General features: G+C 45.6%; 1 protein-coding gene across 4 annotated transcripts; it reads right to left on the bottom strand.

Annotated features, from left to right (window-relative positions):
- Nucleotides 1–6,159: 6,159 nt before the first annotated feature.
- LOC136501309 (uncharacterized) lies at nucleotides 6,160–12,067 on the bottom strand. 4 transcript variants are annotated; one of them, XM_066496815.1, is made up of 6 exons: nucleotides 11,440–12,067; nucleotides 10,534–10,785; nucleotides 10,288–10,349; nucleotides 7,339–7,429; nucleotides 7,170–7,254; nucleotides 6,160–7,094 (listed from the first exon to the last, which is right to left on the bottom strand). In XM_066496815.1, the coding sequence occupies exons 2-6, from the start codon at nucleotides 10,761–10,763 to the stop codon at nucleotides 6,408–6,410; spliced, it is 1,155 nt and encodes a 384-aa protein (XP_066352912.1). In that variant the 5' UTR covers nucleotides 10,764–10,785; nucleotides 11,440–12,067; the 3' UTR covers nucleotides 6,160–6,407. The 4 variants fall into 4 exon arrangements, with proteins under 4 accessions (XP_066352912.1, XP_066352913.1, XP_066352914.1 ...); XM_066496816.1 differs by having other exon boundaries at nucleotides 11,416–12,067; XM_066496817.1 differs by lacking the exons at nucleotides 10,288–10,349; nucleotides 11,440–12,067 and having other exon boundaries at nucleotides 10,534–10,782.
- Between the last annotated feature and the right edge of the window lie 389 nt (nucleotides 12,068–12,456).

Here is a 12,456-nt window from a genome sequence, read left to right on the forward strand (position 1 = left end):
TCGTCGTCTAGATGTGCCAGAGATAGTAGCCCAACAGGATGATACTATCAGGGGCATAGCATCTATAGAGGAGGAGCAGTTAGATGCTCAGCAGGAGGGGATGGTCGAGAGCGACTCCAGTGATAGCTCAGATGAGGACTACCGTGATATTCCTCATATGCCTCCCCGCCGACATGATCATGAGGCCGGTAGCTCCAGTTCAGCTCCATCTGCACTGTAGACTAACCCCGCTCTACTTGCCATACTTGAGTGGATGAGGCAGGATCAGGCTCACCAGGCTCAGGAGACTGCCGCTACCTTTGCATAGTTCTAGGCTCAATAGGATGAGTTTCAGCGGCAGCAGCAGGCCATACAGCAGCAGTAGGCCATGCATCAGCAGTAGCTCCTCATGCAGTAGCAGCTCCTTGGATTTATGCAGCATGTAGTGACAGCTATTGGGGTTCCCCCGCCACAGCCTTCACCCCAGCTTGGTCAGCCTACCACCACTTCTATGACTCTAGCATTACAGCCTAGTGGGCTTCAGAGTCAGGGACAGCCACCAGCATAGTTTTCTTCACCTATAGAGCAGGTGTCCCAGTGGTTTGCTTCACCCATGATAGCCCCGTAGTTCACACCTCTCTAGACGGGCTTTACACCGGCTCAGACTTCCTCGCTGCTAGTGCTAGAGACTACAGTGTCCAGGAGCCTTGGTGCATCTTTCAGTGAGTTGACAGGGCAGCCTACTCCGCCATATTTGCATATCACAGGTCCTTCTATAGTTGCACCTATTACCGAGACTACAGAGACGCTCCCTTCATCAGTGGCATCATCAGAGCCAGCTGCTCTAGTCATACCTACATAGTTTACAGCAGCTCCTGTTGTTGATCCGACCCAGACCGCTTCAGCGTTGCTTCCAGCTATAGAGGGTCAGATAGCTCAGAGCTCTAGTTCAGATGATGATGGCACTCAATTCTAGCTTGCTCCTCGTACCTCAGCGCCTGACTCGTCCACTGCAGCCTCGCCGACCGACCCTTAGGTTTTGGTGTTTGACGCCAGAGGGGGAGAGGAATCGAGTATGCTAGACTTAGGGGGAGCGACTTAGGGGGAGCTTAGTTTACTTAGTCTATCTATTATATTTGGTTTTCATGTGTGATACACTATTATGCATTCGTCGTGTGTTTACTTTTATGCATTAAACTATTTTTGTGATAGTGATATCTATGTGATCGTGATATATGACATGTGTACTCTCTACTTTGAATTATTTACATGTCATATCAGTTGTGCTAAGCTCATTTGCTCTTGCTTCCGTGTTTTACTCCAATGCGAATGAGCTTTGTTACTTATACTCATGTTTATTTCATATCTTTTGAGTACATCATGTTGGCTTGGGTCATATAAGCTTGCCTAACACTTTTGTTCTTATTGCCAAAAGTTTATATGAACCAAGCATGTTAAAAACCTCATCTCTTTCACATACTCGAGGTGGTATTGTCATCAATCACCAAAAAGAGGGAGATTGAAAGCATCTAGGCCCCTAGTTGGGTTTTGGTGATTAATGACAATACGTGATTACTGTGACTAACGTGTATTTTGCAGAGGCAATTAAGTTAGGTCATGGTAATGGAGATCGATTGGGCAATCATGGTGGTCATGCCCTATGATGGAAATCATTTCGGTTTTCAAAGGATGAACGATAAGGTTAAGGATGGACTAGTTCTAAGTGTCGTTTGGAGTTGAAGAGACACTTAGAGTAGTTTAGGACGTTGTTTTTCCTTTGGCCATACTATTAAGGGGGGTATGGATGGGTAGCTTGACCTAGGTGAGTCTAGTGAGTTAGGTGTGATGCACACTTGCTAAATCTAGCACTAGATAGCTCCAAAATAGCCCTTAGATCCAATGGAGCAAACTTCATTTACGTATGATCGAGAGTTGGAAGTGAATGGAGGGTCAAATATTGACCAAACGCTGGCTCCGGTGTGACCGGACGCTGGCTCAGGGTCCGGTCAGTTCATTTGATTGAGGTGTTTTCGTCTGGTGCGACCGGACGCTGAGAGGTCAAGTGACCGGACGCTGAGGGCCAGTGTCCGGTCGACTCCAGTAAGGTTCCAGAGAGGGAAAATCTCGACCGGACGCGTCTAGTCACACTGCAAACACTAGAGTTCAGGGTGAACTGACCGGCGCGTCCGGTCACCCCACAGAGGCACATAATGGTTCGTTTTTCAGCCCATGTTTTAAATACTTCCTCCATTCGTGTGTGGGGGTACTTTTGCTCATTCCAACAGCTAAGAAACACCTTTGAGAGTGCCAAGAAGAGCAAGGTCCTAGTGAGGTGATTGAGATTTGAGAATCCCAAAGAGAGCCCTCATTAGTGAGATCAAGAGTAGCAAAGTGTCCATCCACCCTTCTCATTAGGCTTGTCATGGTCAAGTGAGAGTTCGTGCTTGTTACTCTTGGTGATCGCCATCACCTAGACGGCTTGGTGGTGATTGGAGAGCTTGGTGATCATCCGGCGGAGCTTGTGGATGACCCAACTCAAGTTGTCAGCGGTTGTGGGTGATTCACCGTGACGGAGTGTCGAAGAATCAACCCGTAGAGAGCACTTGATCCTTGCACGGATTAAGGGGGAGCTACACCCTTGCGCGGGTGCTCCAACAAGGACTAGTGGGGAGTGGCGACTCTCCGATACCTCGGCAAAACATCGCCGTGTTCCTCCTTCTCTCTTTATTTTGAGCATTTACTTTGAGCAATTCAATTCTTGTCATTTACATTCCTAGAATTGCCATGCTAGAGTAGGATTGGAACTTAGGGTGCTAAACTTTTATGCGTTAGATCAATAGAAACACTTTCTAGGCACAAGGGGTTAATTGGGCTAACCGTAGAGTTTAATTATTACAAATAAATTTAGAATTAGCCCAATTCACCCTCCCTCTTGGGCATCTTGATCCTTTCAGCTCTCCCTACATATGTGCTAAGAGTTTAGATTGTAGCTTGCACATATGCTTAGATAGGAAATATAGGAGACAATGTCTACCAAATGATGCTATGGTATAAAAGATGGACCTTTGAAGCGTGATACCAATCGGAGTGCACCAATATACCATCCTTAGCACCATTAGTAACTAGACATACACAAAAACTAGAATACCCCATGAGATCAACATTAGAAGTAAGGGTCTAGTTTTCATAAAATGAGCATGAGTATAGTTAATTAACCTATGCATGCAAGTTTTTCATTTTATCATTCAAACCTACAATTAGCATACACCACACAAGCATGGATATTGAAATTTAAAACTTGTGCCATGCAAGCAAATATATGAAATGCACATTCAAATGCACCATACAAGTTCATGAGCTTGCTCCCCCTACTTGTGTGCTTAAAATTTTAATTGATCCCCTTCCTTTGTCATATCTCTCCCCATATGTCAAATTCTCCCCCTGTCACCTTCTATCACTTACATCTTTGCTTCTCTCCCCCTTTGTCATCAATGACCACAAAGGTTCAAAATATAGATAGGTTGAGATTATAAATGTCAATCAATGGGGTGAGGACCATTTTCCCAAATTTGGTTCAATTTAGAACATTTGCCAAAGATATTTAACTTGGTTTGATCCAAGGACAAGCTTCTTCACACCTCCAAATAAGGGTTATCTTGTACCATGTTGAGTTAAACATCTTTGGCAAACACTAGGTTTACAAGCCCACAAACGTGTCATATGCTACCACTAGATCAACTCAAGCATAGAAGCAATAGTGGTACCATACAAACATCAAAATCATTTGATTTCCATGAATGAGCCTATTAAATGTGAAAGATGACTAGATACACTAAACATGTCCTTAGTAAGGATGTATGCCATGCCAATCAACTTTTACCTTGGATTGCTTGAATGAGAGGCATGTCATATAAGTGGGGGTGCATCAACACATATTTGAGAAATCCAATATGTTCAACTCATTCCTTAGCTTGCAAAACATTTTCTCATCTAATGGCTTGGTGAATATATCGGCAAGTTGATCTTCGATGCCTACACTCTCATTGCAAATGTCCCCTTTTTGTTGATGATCTCTTATGAAATGGTGACAAACATCAATGTGCTTTGTTCTTGCATGTTGAACCAGGTTGTTGGTTAACTTGATTGCACTCTCATTGTCACATAGCAATGACACTTTCTTGAACTTGATTCCAAAGTCATTCAAGGTGGCCTTCATCCAAAGTATTTGTGCATAATAACTACCGACGGATATGTATTCGGCTTCGGCGGTTGATAATGCAACACTATTTTGCTTCTTTGATGACCATAAAACTAGTGATCTTTCCAACAATTGATATATGCCCGAGGTGCTCTTCCTTTCAACCTTACATCCCGCATAATCTGAGTCAGAGTAACCAACTAGCTCAAACTTTGCTCCTTTGGGATACCACAAATCAACATTTTGTGTATGCTTCAAGTACCTCAATATTCTCTTTGTAGCCTTCAAATGACTTTCTCTTGGTAAGGCTTGAAATCTTGCACACATGAATACACTAAACATGACATCCGGCCTTGATGCGGTCATATAGAGTAGGCTTCCAATCATAGACCGATACAATTTTCGATCTACCATATTGCCACTTGCATCACTATCCAAGTTGCCATTTATTTCCATTGGTGTACTAATGACTTTGCTATCACTCATGCCAAACTTCTTAAGCATGTCTTTGATGTACTTGCCTTGACTCACAAATGTACCATTCTTTAAGTGCTTGATTTGAATACCAAGGAAGTAACTTAATTCTTCAATCATGGACATTTCAAACTCATTAGCCACCATCTTTCCAAATTCTTCACAAAAGCCTTGATTGGTTGATTCAAATATGATGTCATCAACATAGATTTGCAACATAAATAAGTCTTTGACAATCTTTTTGATGAAAAGAGTGGTGTCAACCTTGCCCATCATGAACCCTTTAGAGAGTAGGAAGTCTCTCAATCTCTTATACTATGCACTAGGTGCTTGCTTCAAGTCATACAATGCCTTCTTTAACTTGTACACATGATCGGGCTTCTAGTCATCTTCAAAACCAGGAGGTTTCTCAACATATACATTTTCATTGATGTAACCATTAAGAAATGCACTCTTAACATTCATTTGATAGAGCTTGATGTTGTGGGTACAAGCATATGATAGCAAGATTCTAATTGCTTTCAATCTAACAACCGGGGCATATGTTTCTCCAAAGTCAAGACCTTCAACTTGTGTGTAGCCTTGTGCTACCAATCTTGCTTTGTTCCTTACTACTATCCCATCTTAATCTTGCTTATTTCTAAAAACTCGTTTGGTTCCAATCACATTGTGTCCCTTTGATCTCTCTACTAATTCTCATACTTGATTTCTTGTGAAGTTATTCGATTCTTCATGCATAACATACACCCAATCAACATCCTTCAATGCTTCATCTATTTTCTTTGGTTCAATGGATGACACGAATGAGAAATGCTCATAAAATAAAGACAATCTTGATCTAGTTTGCACACCTCTTGAAATATCATCAATGATAGTGTCCAATGGATAATCCCTTGCAATATTGGTTGGTTGGAGTATTGGAACTTAATTACTTGCACTTGCTTGATCATTGGGTTGAGATGATGTACTAGCCACTTGGTTTTGTTCATTGTCATGAGAGCCATTTGTACTAGATTGATTTGTATCATCTTATAAATTTATGTTAGAGATCACTTGCACTTGATCATCTTCATCATCATTCACTTGCTTATGCCTCAATTCACCAACATCCATGTTCTTCATGGCATTTGAAAGTTGAATGCCTCTAACATCTTTCATGTTCTCATTCTCATCTTGGGAACCCTTGATTTCATTAAATTTAACATTATAAACTTTCTCAAGAGTATCACTATCCAAATTCCAAACTCTATATACTTTGCTAGTAGTTGAGTATCCAAGTACAAATCCTCCATCACATTTCTCGTCAAATTTACCCAATCTAGTACATTTCTTCAAGATATACGCCCTGTTCGCTAAGCTTATAAGCTGTTCTTTTTCAGCTAACGAACATTATTTTTCTCTCACAACAAATCAGCTAATAATACTTTCAGCCATGGCTTATCAGCCAAACGAACGAGGCAATAATGATGAACGCTTCATGTACTTTACTGAAGAGAGCTGCACAAGAATTGTCGATATAACATTTCGATCCATTCATGCGTCATGTACCAGAATAAATACAAATCAAGAAAACAGGATACAAGAAAACGCAGCATCACCCTAGTTGTCGCCATTGCTTTGGCTTGACTGCGAACGGCCAAACACTTCCTTACAATAAATGACAGGTCAGCGCATCGATGAAATAACACTGTTGAGTTAGTACACATCAAAGGAGCTCAGTGAGGTAGTCACAATGGGATCAGGCTAGGTTTCAGATTCATAGCTGCACCACCTGACTCAACGAGGAGAATTCATCATTGATCTTTGAGGCGAAGTCCTCATCAACCTCCATCCTAGTGCACAACTTTGGGATGGAATAAGGCCGTGCTACTGCTGCAGTTGGCTCTTGATCGCCCGGCTCCGTCTCCATTCTGTCTGGCTTGTCCATAGGGGAACCATTCTCCTTTCCAAACAGCTGCTCAATAAGATCACGGTAAGGCTTCAGATCGTCCTCGCTCCGTGCTCTTGTCAGCTTACCAAGCAGCTCGTTCAGTTTCGTGGTTCTCTCCATCTTCTGCTTTGTGCTAAACTTCATTGGGCTTGGATGATCATCCTGATTTGGATCAGATGGTTTGTCATCCTCATTGGCGCTTTGACTCTCAAGCAGTTTCTTCAGCTTCTGGTCCAAGATAGTCGCAACCCTCTCCTTGAAGCTATCAGCAGTTTCGTTATCCGACTTCAACCTCACCTTTGCCTCAGAAACCAGCAAGTCCATCCTTTCTTCTTCTGAAGAAGTTGCTTCAGCTTCTTGCTCAACATCAGCATCTTCCATGGGACAGAATGTTTCCTCCAGTAACCCAACATTCTGTGTATACCTCTCATATGCTTCATTTTCAGCATCGATATCTCCTTGCATATGTTCCTTTAGCTTCATAAACCTCCACTTGTTTATACCCACAACATCCTAGAACAAAACAAAAGTCACAAAAGAAACAAAAAGCGGCTCAAAACAAACAGAGCGCGCGAAAGAGCCAATAACCTTTTTGGTAAGCGACTTCTTTGTTTGGAGAGACTTCAGAAAATGCTGGGGAAGCTTTTGCAAGGCAGCCAGCCTTGATGCTGAACTGTGAAAAAACAACAATCAAACATTAAAACAATGCAGTGGTTTGCAAGAGATTAATTGTCAACTTATGTTTTATGAATTTTACCTGGTTGCGGGTAAATTGGTAGATGGCTGTTCTGTTGCAGGAGCAGTAGCAGGAGATGGCTTATCCGGCAATGTGTTGGTCTGCTTCAGAACTATCATGATAAGTAAAGCGAGGCAGCATCAGTGGTGTTCAGAGTAGAGTAAAAAATAAACAACATTATGGCATAGCGCAGAGCAGCAGACATGATAATAAACAATGTAAAAGAAAGTTTAAAATAAGAAAAATGGAATTGACATGCAGATTGCGATAGAAATATCATAAATAAAACATCAATGTTCATAAGAAATGGTTCTAACATTGTTTTTGAGGCGTCGCCCAGACGTCGCCTAGGCGACAAGGCATGCCCAGGGTGCTGGGCGTCGGGGTTGCCACGGCATGCGTGCGTACGGCGTCCACCATATGAGATTAGGCGTCGATTAGGCGTGGAAAGGCGTTGGGCGAGCGCCTAGAAGCCTGTGGCGGACGCCGGAGCAGCAAGTTGAGAGGAAGACGGAATCGGGCGGGGAATCGAGCGGACGCAATGAAAACTGGCGGGAATCGACAGCGTCGCGTCCGCGCTAGAAGGAAAAGGGTGGGAATCGACCGCATATATGCTATTGCGCGGCAAACCTCCCGCTCGAGGGCTTTTTCCACAGGTGCGGGCCGCTGCAGCTTCACGGAGAGAGGAGAGGAAAAGAGGCGGCGGCGGCGGCCCTGCTTCTTGGCGGCAGAGGCGGAGGCGGAGGCTTGCCGCTCCTTGCTCGAGTCCACCGGCCGCGCGCACCTCCCGCGAGTCCGCCCCTGCATCTGCTCCTGGCTGCTCGAGTCCACCAGGGGTCTGTCCGCACCGCACCTGCAGCTCCTGCCCGTCCGCACCTGCTCGCCCGCCTCTGTCGACCGTCTACCCGTCCGCCTCGTATGCTCCCTGCCTCCTCCGCAGCCCTACTTCCCTCCTCTTCCTTTGTTTCTTTCTCTTCCTCTGCTTCCCTCCTCTTCCTCTGTTTCTTTCCCTGCAGCACTAGTCATTAAGTTATATTATGTTATTAGAGACTAATTTGTGGCTATTGAGTGATGAGAGATTTCAGATTTGCTATTTTGCTACTTTACGTTGTGCACTAGCACTCTGGTAGCATTATTTATTATGGTATTACATGCTAAGACTTGGCAATATTAAGGTATGATTTGCTTCTGAATTTTAGTATCATTATATATTAAGATGATCGTATGGCGTCGCCTAGGCGTCCGCCATAAACGCCTAGGCGTTGTGAAGGGGGTACGGCGCCACAGGGCCTCAAAAACAATGGGTTCTAACATAACCACTAACGCGGCTTGGCTACAAAAACTTCCCAAACCTTCATTTTTTCCTTCACTAGCCTCTTCCCCCATTTCTTCATAAATCATGAAGAGAATAGCTCCATTGACGGTCAATGCAAGGTTTAATCAATACCCCATCTAACACTTCGTCCCCCACATACTTGACATGCCCTTGAAGCAAGATATGGTCAAAACATCCTCATAAAGGATGCAAGTCATCACCATGCAAAAATTCCTCTATTGCCTTCCATTACTTGTTTAGTTTTTTTACACATTTCATTTCTGTTGGATGAGTGGTGCTTGCAGTTTGTGAAGATTTATTCCAAACCATGGTCACAGTAAACAGGGTTGAAGGCATCGACCCAAGACCTGGGAACATCGTCCCCGACCTGGGTACTCGGGGTTATTTTCAACCCTACCGTGTATAAACCTCTCGCAAGCCGCAAGTAGTGAACCACGTTCCTCGACCCTGTTGACCCAGAAACTTTGTGACTATGTTCCAAACATTGTTCCAGGAATTAATTCTGTATGGTAATTTCTGACTGCTAATAACCAATTCATTTGTCTAAGAACTTGCCATAAATATTTGAAACATAAACAAATAGTAAATCATTGTTAGGATGGATTGGTTAAATCTGCTAGCTTGTACCTCTAAGCAAGCTCATTTCGGCTACGAAACTAAATGTACCCCTAAATATAAAAAGTTCTGGAACAACTGCTGAATGAGGGTAAAGAAAAGGCGAAGTTGCCTTGATAGCATTCTCCACAATCTGTTTTGCTAATACTGATCCCCAAATTCAGTTATCAGTTTTATATTTTAGCACTCATTCCTTTCCTGATTGTTTGCCATAGCACTCCATCAAATCTGCCCCCCCCCCCCCCACCACACACACACACATCTTCTCTCTCTCTCTCTCTGCACATTGCCCACAACCGAGACCCTCCACTCCCCCCTGTTGTCAGAACTGCTGGACAAGAGGAAGGAGGGTCCTCCGCTTTACTAGTGCCAACTGAGAAGAGAGAGGATGTGCATGGAGCACAGCTTCACTCCTGGTGTAGTCCCCAGGAGATGACCTCATGCAGGTGGCATTGCTTCACCTTATGGGGCCAGTGGCAGTAAGGGATCCGTGGTTTGGCAGTTGGTCAAGTGCGATGCTCATGGACATCAAGCACCGTGGCTATGTCCACTAGAGAGTGCCCTGCGCTGATGACAGTGAGATCTGCAGTGGTTGCAGGGGTAGAAGACGGAGAGTAAAGGCAGAAAGCGATGGGGGATTGGGAGTGGCCATGGAGACAGAGAATGTAACTGTGAGAGTCCTGCATTCCAACCTGTGCCACTGGTTTCCAATCGTGCCGCACGGCACTAGGATGGGAAAAAACGGAGTAGGGACTAGGAAGTGATAAGATAGGACACTGAGTTTGGAGAGTAGTATGTTAGCAAAATGATTCATGGAGAGGGCTATAGAGGCAATTTTGCCTAACCAAAAATAGAAGGGATGCCTGGTAAACTGGCTAGAACATATATGTAATTGTGCAGATATTCAGATAGAATATCACCATTCATCAAATTCCTTGTGGGTCACTAACTTCAAGTGTAGATTATCATTTTCTTATAGCAGTGCAGATTATCACGTCAAAGGAGTATGTCGCATATACCATGGATGTGGCAAGGATTCTGGGCCTTGTAGCAGCAGCTCTTGCAACACTGGAACGGACACCTGAAAGGCCAAGCAGAGCGCGCGCATATAATTCATTAACAAATCAGAAATCAATGCAGTCTCTATCACATAACCAAAGGTGAAGGTTCTCAGTTGCCTGTAAACTGCCTCTGCACACCATATCACAAGTACGAGGAAATAATTCTGCCTAATAAGGAAGTATCGATAAACTCTGTCTCCTTACCGGGAACGGGCGACGTTACCACACTGGATGCACTTGGGCTTGTTAAGACCCCGAAGGTTTGGCTTGGGCATGTCGAAGGCGGCGGCTGGAATAGGAGGCGGCTTCTGCGGCGTCCCATTGCTGTTGGCCACCGCCGGCGCAGGAGCAGGAGTAGCAGCAGGAGAAGGCGAGTCACCAGCCGCCGCCTTGGTGACGGCAGCAGCGGCAGCAGCAGGCTTCGCGTCCGGCATGGTTCTCCTCAACCCAGCGAAACTTGTGGGGAAAAAACTAAAGTCAGCAAATGGGGAAAAAAGTAAAGCGCACTTGAGAGAGTGGGATTTGAATTCGATTGTGGATAAAAGGAAATCCAAGGGGGGAAAGAGCATGCATCCAAGCAGTGGCAGACCCAGGATTTTAACCTAGGATATAGGTATGCCTAGATAAAAATCCTAATATACAATACGATGTAATACAGCTATAAATCCTACAAATGGTTCGATATAATACCTTAGATTCAACGATCAACAAATAAGTTTCAAACTTGTATAAATTATAATATATAAATTCTACTATAATATATATTTTTTTCATTTCCAAACTCCTTGAAATTTGACTATAATGTTGTTTCTATTTCTGGTAGTATTTGTGAAATTCTACGAAAACAGACTTCAGGAAGGAAGGAATTATTGTTGAGAAAACTAGGGGTTGAATTTGTTCGGTAGAACTTTCATTAGCTAGTCAAAGTCACTACCCACTAGGGAAGGTCAGAATCCATTATTTCCACAGCAATTTTTCATATCATTCAGAAACAGTCTGCAGTGATATTTCTGTGAAGAATCATGCAATGCTGCCGTGTAAGATTAACAATAATTTTGAAAGCTATCTACATTCAAAGTCTCTAACCTTAAGAGGGAAGTAGGCACACACCAGGAGCAGTTGGCAAGGGGTCAGTTGCCGGCCTGTCGGGCTCCGCTGGAGCCTGGAGGCACGTCCCACTGGGAGAGGTGAGGTTCCGCTGGACGCAGCCCCGGACAGCGCAGGGCGGCCGCAGCCCGCAGGGCGTCGGGCAGTCCGAGAGATGCAGATCGGAGTCGGCCGGGCCTGGGCAGCTCTACGGCTGCGCGTCGTCTTCGCGCGGAGGCAGCTGGGGCCTAGGGTATGAGATTTGGGAGAGCTCAGAACTTCAGAAGCACACCCACCGGTCCAGGGGCGCTGTCACGCTGCTCTGCAGCTTGGAGCACCCGGCGGCCGGCGCCGGCGGCGTGCAGCTTGGTCGGCTGCTCGGCAGTCGGCACCTCGGCGGCTCGGCCACGCGCGCAGCCCGGCTCGGCTACCAGCACCAGGCCCAGGCGGGGCCGCGGGGGCGTGGGGCGGCGGCCGGTGGGATGCCTCTCCGGCGGCTCGGCCTTGGCGCTCGGGGCGGCGGTGCTCGGAGTCGGAGGCGGCGTGTTGCGTCGCGGCGTCGGGGGCTCGGGGCAGGTCACGCGTTGGGGTGGGCAAGCCGAGGAGAAGAGCTTGTCGCCTTCTTTCTGTTCTTTGTTGGCCCAGAATTTTTATGGGGTGTTGAAAATGCTTAAGGCTGTCCGCGCCCGGGACCTGGGAACGGTACTCGCCCGCAAATATGGCGGTGGAGGAGCTGCACCGCGCGCCGCTAGGGGGTACGTCAAATCTCCGTTCGCTATAGGAGACCGGGACAGGCAGAGGTTTCGCCCCGCGCCTGTATCCGCTCTCGGGGTGGGCCTCACGTCTGTATCCGCACCAGCGACGGGCTTGGCGTAGGCGTGGTGCGGTCAGCCTAAGTACTAAAAGTATTTTGGGCCTGATTTTAGGGTTGTCCTACGCCTACTGGACTACCCTTTAGGCCCACCTGGCGGCGGCTCATCGTCGGCTTGAGAGTTGAGAGTTACTAGGGCTGGCTATTGCCTCTTCGGGACTTTTTCTCAA

Source organism: Miscanthus floridulus, chromosome 13 (genome assembly GCF_019320115.1).
Source record: "Miscanthus floridulus cultivar M001 chromosome 13, ASM1932011v1, whole genome shotgun sequence".
Lineage (NCBI taxonomy): Eukaryota > Viridiplantae > Streptophyta > Magnoliopsida > Poales > Poaceae > Miscanthus > Miscanthus floridulus.

Coding starts and splice junctions, on each gene's coding strand:
- LOC136501309 (XM_066496815.1), bottom strand. CDS start 10,763: ATGCCGGACGCGAAGCCTGCTGCTGCCGCTGCTGCCGTCACCAAGGCG. Junction 7,430..10,287: donor GAATCCTTGCCACATCCATG/GTATATGCGACA, acceptor TTATCATGATAG/TTCTGAAGCAGACCAACACA. Junction 7,095..7,169: donor AGAAGTCGCTTACCAAAAAG/GTTATTGGCTCT, acceptor GTTTTGTTCTAG/GATGTTGTGGGTATAAACAA.